Below are 17,788 nucleotides of genomic sequence, written 5' to 3'. Positions count from 1 at the left end.
GGTATTTATTTATAAATAAAGGTGTGAAATATGAATTACATGTAAATGTTACATGCATTTCCACTGTTACTGTTGCACAGGGTGTTCATGGAGTCCCCCGTAATCCTGAAGAGCTCTCAAACTTTCGGCAGAAATCTGAGAAGGCTTCAAGGAACCAGGTTCATACCTCACCAAAGGAGCTTCTGGTAGCCAATGGGACTTCCCCCTCTCCTCTGACGAGGAAAGACATGAGGGTGGAAGGACATAATCCTGAATCCAAGTCCAGACTGAGAAGAACTGGTTGGACTTGCAAGGAATGTTCACAGTGGATCCCTGATCGGGAAACCTATGTGTCCCACATGAAGAGAAATCATGGAAGGGTAAGGACTGGGATGAAATACTTGAGCTAGTGAGCTGGGGAGGAACACCAGTCTCCTGCATTCCAGGCTCCTTTGCAGGGCTGTCATTACAAGAACTGCAAATCTCAATTTTTTGTGTGCTTCATCCAGCTCAAGCTTTGCGTTGCCTTGACCTACTTTTGTCAAGCTAATCCTTGTTGCTGGCAGAACATGGGCCAAGATGCTGTGTGCAGCCAGATTTCTCAGTACTTTGGCATCAGGACTTCTTGTTTGATATCCTGAGTCACCCAGACATGAATGGGAATCTGGATCATGGTGTTTGAGTCCTTCTAGCTTGATTTGGAGAGGGCTGGGTTGTCCCACTTAATGATGCCCTCACTTCAAGAGAAGAAGATGAGGGCAGGCTGAGTGCTGGATTTTCCCATTTGAATGTCACAGAAGTAGGAAATTGGACAAATATTTCAGTTTAATACATATATGTATTCATTAAACAAATCTAAGAAGATTTTAACTGGAATGTACATGCAGGTTATGTAAAGGGATGTAGAAAAATTTGGAGGAGGCTGGTTACAGGGCAGACTTTCTGAGGGGGATGTGGATATCATACATGGATAACAGAAAGGCCCATGTCATGCTTTTTAGCATCTTGCCTTTTTCTTGTGCTGAATTTTGACGAGCTAGAAGGGTAAGTGGACTTGTATTTAACTGGGGTCCTGCTGCCTTCTGAGACTAAAGGGACCTTCCATTGAGGGAATTCTGCATGGGGTCCAGTAGTGAAATGAACCACAGGAAAAGCATATATGTAATTCCTAATAAAACATCAATAAAATCAAGCACGTGCTTTAAGTAGTCCTGGTTTTATAAGATCAGTGCTGGTATTACCCAACTGTAGGGCTGAATAAAAGTGGAACCTCAAAGTCTTTGTGATCTCTATCACTGAGTTACATATTATATAAGGGATTTTTTGCTTCTGAGAGGTAATGTCCAGGTGAAGAGCAGGAGAATTAGAATCCATTCAGCCCTGGATTCATGGAATCCTTCCACGTCCCTGAAAGCTGTTTCTCTTTCCCTGCCAGTCCATGAAGAGATATCCCTGTCGGCAGTGCGAGCGCTCGTTCAACGCCTCCAACAGCCTGCGCAGGCACATCCGCAACAACCACGACACAGCAAAGAAGGTCTACACCTGCTGGTACGTACCCAGGGCCACTGCAGGCTGCTTTCCAGCAGCAGCCTGGCCCTCTGAGCTTGGAAGGTGTAATATCTCATGTCTGCTACTCCTGTCCACTCCAGATTGTAAGTTACTGAAGGAAAGTGAGGAGAAGAATGTGTTAAACACAAGAGACTTAGTGGCTAAAAAAGAGTGTTAAAGAATGTGTTAAACACAAGAGACTTAGTGGCTTTTTGACTGCACAGTCAGTGTCTTTTGGAAACTTAAGGGAAGGTGTGGTTTGATATCTACAGGTGGTAAATGAGATTAATGTTTTGCTTTGTTGTGAAACAGCCAATAAAATACTGGGTCAGTCTTTTGCTGCTGTGTGGTTGGTGTGGTCATGCATCACTCTTGTGCCTTCTCCTTGGGTGCAGAAGGTGTGTAAAATCCTAATAATGAACCAGATCTTGCCACTGCGGTAAAAAGGCAGAACTGACTGCACAGGCTGCAGGGCAATTGCTTGGGAAGTCACACCTCAAGGTTGGAAAATGGATCTGGAGACTTCAGACAAGTTATGGAAATCAGTGGTGAATGAAAATCATTGCTGGTCAACATATGTTAACTGTATACAATCTCAGTTCAGGACTTACAAAGCCAGTGCTTACAAATCTACCGTTATAACTGCTGCAGACAAAGTTGTTTGCTGAGTGACCTTGCAAAATTCCTTCCTGTCTCATTCCAAGACATCCTTTTGAAATAGGATGAAAGCACATTTGGGTTGGAAAAGAAGTTTGCAGTGATGTAGGCTGGGGGAATTTTTCTAATTTATCTAAAATTTTTTAATGCAAGCATTTCTGACGTGTGTTGTCATCACTTCACTGCACTCAAGTTGCTCAAACCTCATCTGAAGAGTACAAGCACATTCCTCAAGTACTGTTTCTTTGAACTATCCTAGTGAGCCACAACAGCTTTTAGTAAATTGATACAGCATTGGCATTACCACTGGGAATACATTCCTGAGATAGTTTTTAATCTAGGACTTCTAAACTTTCCATTTCTTGTAACTGCTCTGACTTGGAACCTCTGAGGAGATGAAATGTTGGCTCCTATTGTGTTTGATTCAGCTTTAAGTTTGTGGGTGATGGTCTTGGGTGTTACACTCATCTGATCTGTGTAAATCTGTTCTCTCTGGATCCGTTGTTTTTAAAGTGGAATGTTTCAGGATCAAAATGAGCATAAGATGTTACTGGGAGTTTTGTGTGGAAATTCCTGACAGCCTAGGATATGCCAGCCTGCTGTGTGTTACCTTGTTGCTTTTCAGAACAAGACACAGCTGTGGATCCACTGGTTCACCCAAGGGGCAGTGATCATGCCAGCAGAGAAACACAGCTAGCAATCCAAGGGAATTGTGGTTGCATTTAATTCTGCAGCTTGTGGTTGCTCCTTCTCAAAATCTGTTGATGAAGTCTTAATTGGGCAGTGGTTGTGCTCTCTTCAGTCATTGTAGGGCAGAGTCACTGAAATCACAGCACTCTGCAGATGAAGCCTCTTCCTTGAAATACTCTCCAAGAGCTGCTCCTTGCTTGGATCTGAGATCTCTTGTCCTGTCTTCTATTTGATCTCTCTTACCTTATAGAGCACTGCTCTAAAAATCTTACCCTCCAGTCTCTGCATTCCTCCTTGACTCTTTTCAGCACTGTGTAAGGCATCACACGTCCACTGCTCCTCCTTTCTTCTGGTTCTGGTGTTTCTTTTCCTTCTTCCTGTTTGGCATTTTGTATCACTCTCACCTGTTACTCTCTTCAGGGGTTTTGATGCCTTGACTTCATGTCACCCTTTTCTCCTGGGTTTCCATGTGAAACATGAATAAAATCTGACATGGATCTGATTATTGACAATTGTGACTCCAGCATGCTTGCTTGTAGGTGACCTTCCTGTGGCTTCTAACATTCCCAGCTGTGATTTCCCCTTTCTCCCCCTGCCCTGCTTAGGTCTCTGGCATTGGATAAATTTGTAGGGAGCAACCAGTGATGGAGGACTTAGTTGAACATGCTCCTGCCGTGCTTGTCACTGGAGTAATTCAGGTTAGGCAAGCATCTTTCCCTGCTCACATGAAAAGAATTCTAAATTAGGGCAAATTGCAAAATATTGTGATGTATTGTGTATTTTCTTTCATAATTCACTTGGTTATTGTTTTCTTACTCTTCTTTCCAAGTCTTAAGTACAAAGTGTCTGAAACACTTGATTTTCAACATGTTTATTTTTGATAAATACCACTTAATAACCTCTCAGCTTTCCTCCACGAAGAAGAAAAATTCCATCATCATTAAATATTGATTTAGCCTCTGAGCAATTCCTGTTAAAACCCAGAAGTAGTCAGTGAGCATTTTCACATCATTTAATTTCCCTCTAGTTACTGGAAGATCAGTAGGAATCTTCTTCTGTCCTTTTGGAAGATGTCTTTGTTACCCAGAGACACTTCAGCTCCTCTCTGTTGCCCTTAGTCCTGTCTCAGATGCAATTAGGGCACTTCAGGGACTCTGGTGTCACTTGTCCTTGCTCAGGTCTGTGTGTGATTGACCTTCATTGTGTTGTGCTGGAAAGAACAGCCCAGATACTCAATTTTGGCTTTCCCAGTTGCTAACAGAGCCCTCTGTGCACTTGAGTGGGGCTGGTTTATGTCTGCAAGGCCTGGCACTTATTCCAGGAGATCTCAATCATCCAGGAGCAAAGGTGCAGACAGCACATCCCCTTCACAGCTCCTTTTGGAGATGTCAGCCAGCTCTGGAGCAGCTCTGGAGTCCTGCCAGCTTCAAACATGAGTTACATATAAATGACATGTTCATGAGTGATTCTGCCTAGATTGTTGGTATAAAAGTTGGAATTTCAACAGTTTGGTAAGAATTTTAACTGTGTTGTTGTACAGCCTGGTGGAGGTAGTGCTGGTTCTCCCTGGGACTTGGGAGTGCTGGGTGCAGGACTGGGTTGTGCCACACACTCCTAGGTCACACCAGTCACCAGCCCCCTCTGTGTAGTTCTCTCATCTCAGAGTCCATTTTTGTTGTTCTCCCATGTGTTTTCCATCCTGATCATTTGTCCTCTTTGGCACTTGTCACAGAGTTCCTGACCCCCATTAGTCCCTGTATTTATTTAGCACTGTAAAGAAGATGTGCCCCACTCCCATTCATGAGCACTGTGGCAAACTCCAAACCATTCTAGGTTTCTCTCAGGGTAATGTTTTATTATTAAAACAATGCTTTGCTGTGTATTTTGGTAACCTGATGGTACATTACTCATCAGAGTCTGTCTCCAATTACACCTCTTGGTTTGGCACAATACAAAGAGCATTATCCTCTAATAAATTGTCTTTTTTTATTTCCAAGGTACTGCACAGATGAAAATCAGACATTTCCTCAGCCATTCATGCTGGAGAACCACATCAGCCTCATGCACGGCATCAAAAACCCAGACTTATCCCAGATGGCCAAAGCGAAAGCTCCAGAGAGAAACAGAGCAGAAGTAACTGATCCCTATTTTCATGGAAAATTAAATGTACAATTAAATGTGCTTGGCGAGTAGCTGTTCATTGGGGGTGTTACGTCGAGCTGTGGCCTTGTGCCAGTCAAACCCTCCCACCCACAGGGCAGGTCTCCTTCCCTCACTCCATTCCATCCAGCCTGCTTCCCTCTGGCAGGGTCAGGGTCAGCAGTGCGAGTGCAGCTGAGCTGCACCAGCACCAGGACAACATGCATTGCATCTTGCATTTCTCAGGATTTTCTCTGGCATTTATTCAATCTATTTTGTAATTTAAGTTTGTTATTACCCTCGTTTTCCCCTGGTAGCCTGTTCACTAGCATGGCACATTTTTCTTCTTTCTCCCTAATTTTTTCTGCTACTTATAAAAGATTTATTTTCTGTTAAAATACTTGCTAGATCCATTACCTATGAGAACTGCATTTTTCTTAAGTAGGAATGTGTAATTTTGTATAGTAGCTGTAACTGTTCTACTGATTTTTGTTTTGGATTGGAGTGGAGGGTTGCCTGCTTGGGCTTCTTTGCTCCATTTATTTTAAAAATACACATTTTGCATATCACTGCAGGGATATATATATAAGAACTCATCCTGACGGGAGAAGATTTTAAGTTAGAGGGGATGAGTTACTGAGGGATGCCACTAGGACAAAATCTGAGTGGAGGGCAGAATGTTCAGAGTTTAGTCTGAGAAGTGTTGTCTGGGCTATTCACCACCCCTGTGTGCCTCAGCTGCCCCTCTTCTGTGGGCTCCCCCTTCCCACACCATACTAAATTTATACCCAGAGAGGTCATGGCTACCCCATCCCTGGAAGTATCCAAGGCCAGGCTGGACAGGGCTTGGAGCAACCTGGGATAGTGGAAGATGTCCCTGCCCATGAGAGGGTGGAACTGGATGAGCTTTAAAGTCCCTTCCAACCCAAACCATTTCATGATTCCTTGATTCTGAACTATTTCCCCATCACGTTTCTGGCCAGCCAGCCTCTCCCAGCGTTCCCATCTCACATCACAGGACAGTAGCTGAAATCCTGTGCACTGGGTGAGGTGTTTGGGTGTGGGGAGGGAAGGGAACGCCCCAGGAATCCCTAGGCAGGACTTCATTCTCAGGCAGCTGCAGACACGCGTGTGGATTTTAGCACTTACTCTTCCACGGGTTCAAATGATAAACTAACTCTTTAATCTTATTTTTTGAAGGCAAAATCTCCAAAGAGGATGGCAGTGGATGAGCTGGGTCAGGCAGAGAGCGCTGCGGGTTTGGACGCGCCGCCAGCCAAAAAACTGAAAGCGCCTTGGAAATGCGCGAAGTGCGGCTTCGCGACGGACGTCCGGACTGAGTTCCAGGAACACATCCCTCGGCACAAGACAGACAGCTCCACCTTCCAGTGCTTGTTCTGCGGCCTCTGCTACACCTCCCACATCTCTCTGAACAGACACCTCTTCATCGTTCATAAAGTCAAAGATGAGGAGGAGGAGGAGGATGAGGAGGAGGAAGATGAAAGGCAGAAGTTACAAATAGAGATGGGTAAGAACGGACACGAGGACTACAATGGCGAGTTGAACACTACGGTGGAAGAGGAAAACAAATACAAAGAGTGCAAAAGGGACTCAGCTGTTTGTGAGCACAGTCAGACGTGTGGAGCAGAAGGCCCCAACAGCACCTCACAGAACAATCATTCAAAGTCTCTTAAGACTTAAAAGCAAAAAAAAAAAAGCCCTTTTGGTTGATTGGGGTTTTTTTGTTGGGGGGTTTCTACTCAAAATACAGGGTGGGGACGGGGCAAATCTTTGAAATACTCTGTTGATTTCTTGGGATGGACGTTCCTATTTGTAAGGGAAATTTAAAACAGAAAAAAAACAAAACCACCCCTGCCATTGCATCCTAAGCACTAACTCTCTGCCAGCCCAGAGAGGTGAAAAGGGAAAGCAGGGCCAGAGCCCTCAGTGGGATTTGGCCAGCTCCTGAGGATCCAGGAGCACTTTGCAGCTGCAGTTTCCTTCAGACGAGCTCTCCTCCTTTGAGTGTGCACCGCCTCTGCCCAGAGCCCCAGCCTCGCCTTCCCAATCTCCCTTTATTTCTCTTCTATTTATGGCTTCTTTTCTCTCTCCCCATCCTGCCTTTGTGTTACTCATTTTAACTCATAAATAACTCAGCCAAACGCGCTTGTCAGGACCGTGTGGGCTGATCTGGGATCTGCGTTACACGGCACGGGTTCGAGCTGTAAGTTGTGCTGGTTATTCTTCAGTTATGCCCAAATAACAACATTCTTTTCCAAAACGCAGTTTAATGAAATGTCTTGGACCCGAATCATCCTTGAAAGAGGATTTTGTAGCCCCAGTGCTCCCCGGTGAGTACGGTGTTGAGGAGGGCCGTGTTGGCCGTGTGTCTGTGGAGCTGTGCTGCAGGAAGCCATCCTGGGCTGGCACTGCCAGGAGCTGTGCTGCAGGAAGCCATCCTGGGCTGGCACTGCCAGGAGCTGTGCTGCAGGAAGCCATCCTGGGCTGGCACTGCCAGGAGCTGTGCTGCAGGAAGCCATCCTGGGCTGGCTGGCACTGCCAGGAGCTGTGCTGCAGGAAGCCATCCTGGGCTGGCTGGCACTGCCAGGAGCTGTGCTGCAGGAAGCCATCCTGGGCTGGGTGGCATTGCCAGGAGCTGTGCTGCAGGAAGCCATCCTGGGCTGGCTGGCACTGCCAGGAGCTGTGCTGCAGGAAGCCATCCTGGGCTGGGTGGCATTGCCAGGAGCTGTGCTGCAGGAAGCCATCCTGGGCTGGGTGGCATTGCCAGGAGCTGTGCTGCAGGAAGCCATCCTGGGCTGGCACTGCCAGGAGCTGTGCTGCAGGAAGCCATCCTGGGCTGGCACTGCCAGGAGCTGTGCTGCAGGAAGCCATCCTGGGCTGGCCAGTGCCAGGTCTCATCCCAGTGGGGAGCTCCGAGTGGCACCATCGCCAGGAGGGGATAGATCCCCCATCAGTGGGGTCAGCTGGAGTGAAGCCATTCCAGAGCTCCCGGTGTATCAGTGCCAGGGCTCCCTGACAGCTCATTTTGAGGGGAGAGGAGCAGAGCTCAGCTCACAGAGGTGCTGGGACAGCAGGAGCACGGCAGGGGCTCCATAACTCCTCTCCTGCTGCGGCTCAGCACTACCCATCCTTCAGGAGATGTTTCTTTCCATGTAGTCACATTGACTCTCTTTCCTCCCTCATTCCGTGTCACACCCATGCTTTGTGTAATACAATTACCTTCTATACCATTAATTTTTTTTTTCATTCTGTTGAGCCAGAACTCCGCTTGTTATTGTTTACTCTGACAATGTTTAAATAATTTAAGAACTATTTATCTCCTTGCTTGGGCTCATCACCATGTGGTCTCGCCGTGCTTGGGTACAGCTGGAGCTGTCTGGGTGTTGGAGGGTGTGCGGGTTGGATGTGGGGTGTCTGTAGGGTGGGGGGTGGTGGGGAGGGGTTGGCCGAACGGGGTGAGAAGTGCGCGGGGTGCCGGGCGTTGGCTGAATGGGGTTTGCTTCGGTGTGTGAGGAACAGGCGCGAGTGGCAGCGGGCAGCGGCTGGACAGCTTGGGACTGAGGGGCGCGGCTGGCGGGCTGCGGGGCGCTGGGCGCGGTGCGGTGCGGTGCGCGGGCTCGGCCCGGCCCCATTCCCGCTCCCGGCCCCATTCCCGCTCCCGGCCCCGTTCCCGTTCCCGTTCCGGTGCCCGGCCCGGCGGAAGCGGCGGTGACGCGGGCGGAAGCGGAAGCGGGGCCGTGCGGGCGCGGCGGCGGCGGCGGCGATGCTGTCGCTGGACTTTCTGGACGATGTGCGGCGCATGAACAAGCGGCAGGTGCCGGAGGGGCCGCGGGGAGCGGGGAAAGCCGGGCGGGTGGGATGGCGGGCGGGCGGACGGGGCCTGACCGACCGCCTTCCTCCCCAGCTGTACTACCAGGTGCTGAACTTCGGCATGATCGTGTCCTCCGCCCTCATGATCTGGAAGGGGCTCATGGTGGTGACGGGCAGCGAGAGCCCCATCGTGGTGGTGCTGAGGTCAGTCCCGCGGTGCGGGGTTTGGCCGGAGGGATGGCCCAGGCGGAGCCGCAGCCCCAGCGGGCGGGGAGCTCCTGGGAATCCGGGCTGGGAATGGCGAGGGAGGGGTGGACAGAGCATCTCGCCTCCTCTGTCAGCCGGCTGGTCAGAAACAGGGACTTTATACCCGGGCAGGGAGTGACGGGACACTGGGGTGCGACAGCGCTGCCGGAGGGCAGGGTTACAGGCGGCGGAGTGAGGAAATCCTTCCCTCTGAGGGCAACCAGGCCTGGCCCAGGCTGCCCCATCCCCGGGAGTGTTCCAGGCCAGGCTGGACACGGCTTGGAGCAATCTGGGATAACGGGAGGTGTCCCTGCCCCGGGCAGGGGTGGAACGGGATGGTCCTTAAGGTCCCTTCCAGCCCATCTGTGATGATTCAGTGGCTGTCCATTACAGAGGAGCTCAAGGGTTTCACTCTGTCACTGTATGTTCTGGGTGTCACACACTGTCCTCACAGCAGTGCCTGCAGTGGGTACCAACAGTGCTACTCCCACCTTCCTGCTGCCTGGGCAAATTCCCTGGGCTGCCACTGGGTGCTGGCATGGATATTGCACCTGCCCTGTGCAGGGATATTGCCCCTGCCCTGTGCCTGGGTATTGCACCTGCCCTGTGCAGGGATATTGCACCTGCCCTGTACATGGATATTGCACCTGCCCCGTGCAGGGATATTGCACCTGCCCCGTGCAGGGATATTGCACCTGCCCCGTGCAGGGATATTGCCCCTGCCCTGTGCCTGGATATTGCACCTGCCCTGTGCAGGGATATTGCACATGATCTGTGCCTGGGTATTGCCCCTGCCCTGTGCAGGGATATTGCACCTGCCCTGTGCAGGGATATTGCACATGATCTGTGCCTGGATATTGCCCCTGCCCTGTGCAGGGATATTGCACCTGCCCTGTGCATGGGTATTGCACCTGCCCAGTGAGTGAGACAGGGTGGTGAGGTCACATCCCCTCTCCAGTGATTGATCTGCTGTTCTGACCTGCATCTGCTGTGCTCTGTGAAGATAAAACTCGCAGTACTTAAAGTTCATTGTTCTGCTTTGCATTATTTATGTGGAATTAGGAAGGATAAGTAGTTGGGAACAATTGCCATTTACAAGACAGAAGAAAAATAACTTGAGTCGTGGTGTCTGAAATGAGATAATTAAACAAAGCAATGAATCACAGTAACAAATTTTTGGCAAGTCCCTTTGTCTGTTTCAGATGGGAATGCTTTCAGTGCTTTGTTTCTCAGGATAATCTGTCTATCTCTAAAAAATAAATTAAATCCAAAAAAAGCTTCCCATCCTTACAGAGCTGCCAGCATTGCCCTGCCAGTGGTGAGCTCAGAAATCAAAAGATAGTGTTCATCATCAGCTTTTTGCCTATTAAAAAAGCTTTGGATGTGCTTGTAACACCAGGTACTGGCAGTGGTCTTTCCCCAACAAATCCAAGCTGCTGGCAGTGTGATGATTGAAAACCTGATTGCAGTAGAGGTTCCACAGTTGCCCAGTCTCCAGGGTGGTTTTCTCAGAAGCTCTTCCAGGTTTCAGCCTGGTCTTGAACACTTCCAGGAACGGGGTATCCACAGCTTCTCTTTCTCATGAGGTTCTTGGGAGATGTTTCTTGAAGAGCCATGAACTCCAAAGCCTGGTGCTGAGTGTTTCAATGTTGTTCAGTTGTTCCTCTCCTCTTTTTCAGTGGGAGTATGGAGCCTGCTTTCCACAGAGGAGATCTCCTGTTCCTCACCAACCGAATTGAAGATCCAATCAGAGTGGGAGAAATAGTTGTCTTCAGGATAGAAGGAAGGGAAATTCCCATAGTCCATCGTGTCCTGAAAATCCATGAGAAGTATGTTAAGAGTCTGCTGATGTTTCCCTAACTGCTGTTCTTCACCTGCTTGGGTAAACAAGGGGGGGATGTCAGTCATGGAAATCCAGGTCGTGTAGGAAGTAACACAGGAGTTTCAGACAGAAAAAGTCTGTCCTGCTTTGTTTTCTTGTGAAGATCACACAGCAGAAGGCACAAGCTGTGTCAGTGCCCTGGACACTCCAAACTGTAGAATCGTGGAATTGTTAGGGTTGGAAGGGACCTTGAAGCCAGTCTCATTCCACCCTGTGCCATGGGCAGGGACACCTCCCACTGTCCCAGGGTGCCCCAAGCCCTGTCCAGCCTGGCCTTGGACACTTCCAGGGATCCAGGGGCAGCCACAGCTGCTCTGGGCACCCTGTGCCAGGGCCTGCCCACCCTCACAGGGAGGAATTTAATCCTTACATCCCATCTAACCCTGGCAGTGGGAAGCCATTGCCCCTGTTACTTTAGGGCTCTTGTTTGCAGTCCCTGTCCCTCTCTCTTGGAGCCCCTTTAGGCACTGGAAGTGACACCACTGCCTGTCTCCTGTGCCATCCTCTGTGTCCCGAGCTGCTGTGCTGTCTGCTGCAGCATGGCTGTGTTTGTGTGTGAAGTGAGCCTTGTTTGTGGGGCACAGCTGTGGCAGAAGGTGTTTCGTGTGTAGCGTGTGTTATTTTAGAGCTTGTCTCTGTGTCCTGGTCTTTGCTGTCCTGCACACTCAGGGCCTTTTGTCTCTAGAAGGTTGTGGTGCTGTCCTCAGAGTCTTTGTGTGCTGTTCACTCTCAGCTCTGGGGAGGTTGTGTGTGTGAAGGAATGGAACAGGCATTGCTTTCATGGCTGATCAAGGCTTCACTGCAGTCCTGAGCTTTCCTGTTTTGCTGGATGGAACTGTGGCCTCTCCAGGCCAGTCTGTGGGGACACAAGCCAGCTCTGTGAGTTGTTTGAGTGAAAACTGAATCTAGAACTCAATCCCTGATTCTTTAAGACATCTTGGAGAGGCAGCAGCTGGTTGGGGTCCCAGCATCTCTTTCTGCTGAGTGAATGTTTTCTGAGTGGTGTGAGCTGGAGCTGAGCCAGGTGGCATCTGAGATTCCTCTGGTTGAGACATGGATGGGATGGAGAGGGTCCCTTTCCCAAAGCTGTTGGAATATCCAGACCAGTTTTCTGCTCCAGCTGAAGCATGACCAGCCTTGTGCATGTAAATACAGAGCTGGAATCCTGGCTCTGAGGCAGTGAAACAATGTCTCACCCAGCAGGCAAAGCACCTTCTTTGCTGTTCAGATTTATTCTGTACCCAGAACTTTGAACAGTGTCAGTTTGCAAAGTGCTGGTCTTTGATACCACTGATTTAAAAATAACTTCAGTTTATGGGCTGAATTTGACATCTGATGTTGCACGAGCATTTTTTGTGATGTTGTGGGAACTCTTTCAAGTGAAATGCAGTTTTTCTCCTCCCCTGTTCTGTGCAGCATTTTCTCTCCTGATGTTGCCCACCCTTCTTTTTTTGCCTGGCTCTACCTCTAGATATTAGGGTATCAAGCACTATTTTTTGTTTAAATGTTTTGGTTTTGTTAAATGTTTAAACGGGGCCATAGTGCCAGTCCTGGGAGGGTGAAACCATTCTGCAGAATTTTAGGTTTCATTTAACTGAAACAACCAAACACAAACCTAATCTTTTTTTTTAGGAGAGATAAACTGAAAAATCCATATTGCAACCTGAACCTGGGAGCTAAAGGCAGGATTTGGGTGTCAGTTGCTTCTTCCACTACTTAAAGAATAATTTTCTAGTGCCAGTTTGGAAGTGAAAAGTCTCTGCAGAAGCTGACAGGAGTGTCAAAATGCAGGCAGACAGAAACAGCATTCTCTGTGATTTTGGGGCAACTCGCCCTAGTTCACATCAATATTGTGTCAGTGAGAAAATGTCTGTTACTTGCTGGCCTTTTCTTCTTGTTTCAGCCCAAAATTGAATCCATTCTTTATTACTAACACAGAGTCTGCATTCCAAATTTACTTAGTGGTCTTGGAGCAGGGTCACTCACCTCAGAAGTGCACCAAGGGCTTCTCATGCTGCGTCGTGGCAGAGCCTTGACTCTGCTCAATAAGGTGCTGCACTCCTACACCATCACTCTTCACAGCTAAACTACATTACCTGCACCTCTGGGGATCTTTATTTTTTCCCAGACAGTGTTTGTTGTTCCCACCAACAAGCCAGATGTGCTTTGGGGAAAGAGCTGTGGGTTTTTTCCCTTTTTTCTTTCCAAACTTCTCCTGTTGGTGTTCAGGCATGATGAAAACAGCCTGAGCTCCAAAGAACTGCCTGCTTTCCTGCCTGCATTCCATCTGTCATTTCTGTGAGAGCTGAGATTCAAGCACTGAGGATGCTCCTGCTCAGCACCTGCCTGCAGGTGCCACAGGAAGGTGACAGTGGCAAATCCCTGAGTAGTGCCATGGGCTGCTCTCCAGCATCTGAGTGGGAGTGGCTGGGAAAGAATCTATACACCTTTTTCCTGGTCAAAGCAAAGATTCATCTGCTCCTCAATCCTGATTCTGGCAAGCTAATTCATCTCAGGATTAATTAAAGACTAGAGAGAGCGTGTAGTGATAATTTCCCTGCTTACTGCAGGTTACAGTTTCAAGCACGAAGTCCTTGTTCTTTATGAACAGCATAATTTCCTATTTTACGTGGAGTATCAGGTCAATTTTTCAGCCAATATAATTTTTTGCCAACCAAAATACCTCTGCAGAGAGACATGGTTTAGTTTGCACTGTGGCTATTTCTGCATAGCACCTTCTCTGCCTGGTTTTAACCCATTACTTCTGAGCTCCTTTTGGTACTCTGGCTCTTGCATAGGAAGAAACAGTGAAAAGCTGTTGGATTTTTGCTGTCATTTGTGGTGGACTGTGTCAAATCTCCCATCAGTTCTGTCTTTTCCAGGCTGGAGAGTCCTGGTCTGTAGTTCTTGTATGGAAGTGGTTCCAGACCTTGTTAAGCATTTCTCAGCCTTTGCCAGTTCTTCTCTCCATTGCAGAAAAGGATCAGGGGGCTCAGCACTGCCCAGAGCATTCCAGATGTAGGCACATTGTGAGTTCATGCAGCATCATTTTGGTATTATTTGGGGTTTTTTCTGTCCCCCTTTCCTAATCAGTTCTAATTTTCAGCTTGCTTTTGCCCACTGCTGAGTAGAGCTCTGTGCTTCAATCCCAACCTCTCCTTTTGTGTGGTAGTAGGGAGACCAGAATCCAACATTTGTGTGAAGCAAGAGAATCATCAACACAAGATGGGTCAAAAGCCAAGAGGCAGTAGCTGCACCTGCACTAGAAACTGTTCTGAAACTCTGCTGGAGATCTTTGCTGGGGCCAGAATTCATTCTTCCTATGGCAGTTTTTCCCAAACCATCTGCTTTCTGCTGCATGTGACAGTTTCCCTCTTTTGTCCTCCTTAAATTGTAGGACATGGGTGCTTGTAGTGCCCTTGTGTTGGTCTCTCCATGCTTGTTGTAGAAGAACTTTTAGCAAATTTCTGTCCTGCCTTACCTGGCTGTCTTGTCTTTACCAGGCAAAACGGAGACATCAAATTTCTGACCAAGGGAGACAACAATGCTGTGGATGACAGAGGGCTCTACAAGCAGGGGCAGCACTGGCTGGAGAAGAAGGATGTAGTAGGACGAGCAAGAGGGTAGGTGAAGTGGAAAATGGTGGGGCTTTTCACACTGCTGTCCCCAAAAGCCATCTGGTAACTCCCCCCTTGGGCTGGCTGTCCCTGCTGGGTTTGTAACCTGCCTGAGAGTGTGGAGAGTTCAGTTCTTAGTTTGGCTTAAGCAGAGGCATCCAGCTGTGAGCTGTGTCCTGAGATGTTGGTGCTGGATGGACACAGAGGTAAGGGTAGCGTGGGCTCAGGCTTGATCAGAATTGTCATCAGGTTTGTCCTGGGAGGCTCAGTGTCTGCAGGCAAGTGAAATCTGAGCCAGGCATAGGCTGAAACACCCTCTGGGCTGGTTGTCACTCAGGCCCACTGCCACAGGGAGGAAGAAGTCACCAGCCCATTGGCTGCAGCCCTTGGGATGCTTGAATGACTCTCTCTGCACCCTGGAATAGTGTTTCCTTTAACAAAACCTTTATTCTTGTAGATTTGTGCCCTACATTGGAATAGTGACTATCTTAATGAACGATTATCCAAAATTTAAGGTAAGAGCTCATCTATTTCCTGCCTGCTTTTCCCACCCCAGCTATAATTCCTTCATGAGAACACGGGCAGAACCCTGTGCCCTGCATGTTTGCTGCTGTAGATGTCAGTGTGCACTCCTGTGTCTCCTCTGCTCTCTCTTCCAGTATGCAGTCCTCTTTTTACTGGGTTTATTTGTGCTGGTCCATCGAGAGTAGTCCCTTGCACTGAACTACGAGATGAAGGTGCCATGGAATTTTTTAGATGAACCTGTAAAGTAGCTGATGGTCCAGTGTACCAGGAGAAAGAAGAAAGCATGCATTTCAAAGCTTCGTGCCAGTTTGGGTTTGTTTTGGTTTTTACTGCGTAAGGGCGAATGTTTGTCACAGTATTTCCAATGGTTTGTCACATTTTAGCCTTTTTAGTGAATTTTTATATTAAAAATTTGAGCCAAAGTGTTTAGTGCTTGTACTTTGAAGCTGAGCTTCCTCTCCAAGTGCCTCTGGGACCGTGTCCTCAGTCTGTGCCTGGCCGGGCCAGGTGCCCCCTCCCTTGTGCTCACTGAACTGTCCACTGGTGAGTTGTGGCCATGACAGTTCTTTTCCACTTCAGAACTGGAATAAAGATTTTGCCTCTTGCCACGTTTTTTGTTATTGCCCTGATGAGAGCAGCCTCCTTGCCCAGGTTCTGGGGGATACCTGGGCTTTGCTGTTACACACTCCCAGAGCCACCATCTAACTTGTTCTCTCTCCAGAGAGCAGTAGCAGCTGCTCCTCTCACCTGTTTTGGGGGAATTATCTCTCCTGAGCTGTAGGTCATTCAATATTTCTGTGTTTCTTTAAATCACACTGAAATAATCTGCCAAAACACTGCAAAGTGGGGAAGAAGATGGCAAAGGATTACTTTGTGCATTGTGGCATTAGGTAACAGAAAGATTGAGATGGGAAATACCCACAGCTCTTGATGATTTAGCAGGATGCAATAATAAAAATTGCTTGGTTTTGCAAAAGGGTTTCAGGTGTCCTGTGAGCTGGCCACATCTCACAGCTCACCTGAAAGCTACAGACTGCCCTGGGGTCTGAAATAAAAAACCCACTTGTCACCACTGTTTTTTTCTGAGCTTCTCATTCAGGCTTGTGATCCTGCTGGTGGAGGTGTTGTCAGAAAGAGCCCAGGGAGGAGGTGCAGGGCAGTGATGCTGCAGTTTATCAGCTCTTCTCCGTGACTGCTCCAGGATTCCAGAGCAACAGGAGTCATTGCAGATGGTCACTGCAGCCACACACAGCTTGTATAAAGCAAAAGCAGTCAGGAAAGCAAGGACAAAACCCAACAGGGTGTTTATGGCTGTTTGCAGTTTCTTGCATATGTCTCTCATTGGGTTTGTCAGGCCTCTCCCATCTCTGGAGGTGAATTGTACCATTTTGCTGGTTTTGATGTTACCAGGTGCTTTGTTCCCTATGTAGGATAAAGCAAACATCACCTGTAGGGCACTGCAAAGAGTCCACAAACAGGTCCAACCCCCAGCACTGAGCCTTCAGCCTGCAGCTCTGAGTAATCAAAGCTTCATAATAAAAATGGCAATAAAATCTGTATCTCTTGCCCCCAGTGTTAGAGCCCTTGGGAGGAAAATGTGGATAAAGCTTCTCTTTAATTCTTGAGTTAAGGATGGGATGTTCTGTCAAAAGGCAAACCCAGGCAGCAGTGGGAGAGCAGAGAATCTCTGAGAGCTGCTCTCACTATAGAGCACCTTCCTGAGGCATTTCTGCCTTTGCAGCTCACGTGGAGCCTGAGTCTGTCCCTGCTTTGCCTTGAGCCTCAACAGCTTTTGTGCATAAATGAGTTTTACACACAAAGGGCTGAGTTGAGCTTGTCTGGAAGCTGCTAACCAACACCTCCCCAAAAACACTTGCTGGGAGTGCTGCTACTGCTGCTCTCCACATCCTCTCCCTTTCAGACCTCCAAAATTCTGAGCGTGTGAAAGCAGTTGTGTTCCTGTCACTGAGTTAATTTAACCCAAAAAAAAAAAAAGGCTGAAACACAGAGGATTATGGAGCGAGGTTTAGCTCTCAAAGTGCTAAGCCTACAGTTCTTCAGGAGGCTGATGTGGCCTGAGGGTGGCAGCTGCTGTCAGGAGTCCCTGGGCTGGGGGACACAGGGCCCAGGGAGCTCTTGCAGGAGGGTGTGCTCTGCTCTCACCTGGTGCTGTGTGAAGGAATTGAACAAGAAGGGCTTTAAAAATACAGGGTGGGTGGCGTGAGGGGTGATGGGAGCCCCTGGTGCAGCCCAGCTTCAGGGGCTTCTCTCCAGGGTCTGCAGGCACTTGAAGAACAGGAACAATTGCCCTAAACCAGGGGCTGCCATGTGGCACTTGGGAATTCATCTCTGCAGGCCCTGTTCTGCCTGTTTTCAGCTCTGTGCAGCTGGGAATGTGGTTCTGTTTCCTGCAGTTGTGAAATGGGGACTTGACTCCAATTAGGCAAAGAATAATTTGGCAGTCAAGCCCATCACAGCTCTGGCACCCACCACCTCCTGGTGCCACCTCCTATGCCAGCTCCCACATCGCCTCCTGCCTTCCAGCAGCACCTTTCCTGCCACAGTGGGATGAGGGAGTGCTGGGGATGAGCCTGCACAGGCTGGAAACTGGGGATATGGGGGCAGGGTGACACAGAGCTGTTGCTGGCTCCATCCCCACCAGATTTATTCTGCT

The 17,788-nt window shown here is 48.6% G+C and overlaps 2 protein-coding genes across 7 annotated transcripts in view; both read left to right on the top strand.

The window, feature by feature from the left end:
- Positions 1 to 7,590, top strand: part of ZNF592 (zinc finger protein 592) — a 35,711-nt gene extending 28,121 nt beyond the window's left edge. For 4 of the 5 annotated variants that reach the window (XM_064389101.1, XM_064389104.1, XM_064389105.1 and 1 more), the window contains exons 6-9: positions 81 to 359; positions 1,415 to 1,527; positions 4,872 to 5,007; positions 6,214 to 7,590. In XM_064389101.1, the coding sequence (XP_064245171.1) occupies positions 81 to 359; positions 1,415 to 1,527; positions 4,872 to 5,007; positions 6,214 to 6,714 (1,029 nt within the window). In that variant the 3' untranslated portion in view covers positions 6,715 to 7,590. The remainder of the gene's footprint in view (positions 1 to 80; positions 360 to 1,414; positions 1,528 to 4,871; positions 5,008 to 6,213) is intronic. The other variant, XM_064389100.1, reaches the window with a different exon arrangement.
- Positions 7,591 to 8,523: 933 nt separating this feature from the next.
- On the top strand, positions 8,524 to 15,718 carry SEC11A (SEC11 homolog A, signal peptidase complex subunit). Of its 2 annotated transcripts, XM_064389110.1 has the most exons (6): positions 8,554 to 8,848; positions 8,939 to 9,048; positions 10,770 to 10,919; positions 14,476 to 14,595; positions 15,047 to 15,104; positions 15,249 to 15,718. In XM_064389110.1, the coding sequence occupies exons 1-6, from the start codon at positions 8,798 to 8,800 to the stop codon at positions 15,297 to 15,299; spliced, it is 540 nt and encodes a 179-aa protein (XP_064245180.1). In that variant the 5' UTR covers positions 8,554 to 8,797; the 3' UTR covers positions 15,300 to 15,718. The 2 variants fall into 2 exon arrangements, with proteins under 2 accessions (XP_064245179.1, XP_064245180.1); XM_064389109.1 differs by having other exon boundaries at positions 8,524 to 8,848; positions 15,047 to 15,718.
- The last annotated feature ends 2,070 nt before the right edge of the window (positions 15,719 to 17,788 follow it).

The sequence above is a fragment of the Passer domesticus genome, chromosome 14 (genome assembly GCF_036417665.1).
Source record: "Passer domesticus isolate bPasDom1 chromosome 14, bPasDom1.hap1, whole genome shotgun sequence".
NCBI lineage: Eukaryota > Metazoa > Chordata > Aves > Passeriformes > Passeridae > Passer > Passer domesticus.
This window is presented reverse-complemented; position numbering and strand designations above follow the sequence as displayed.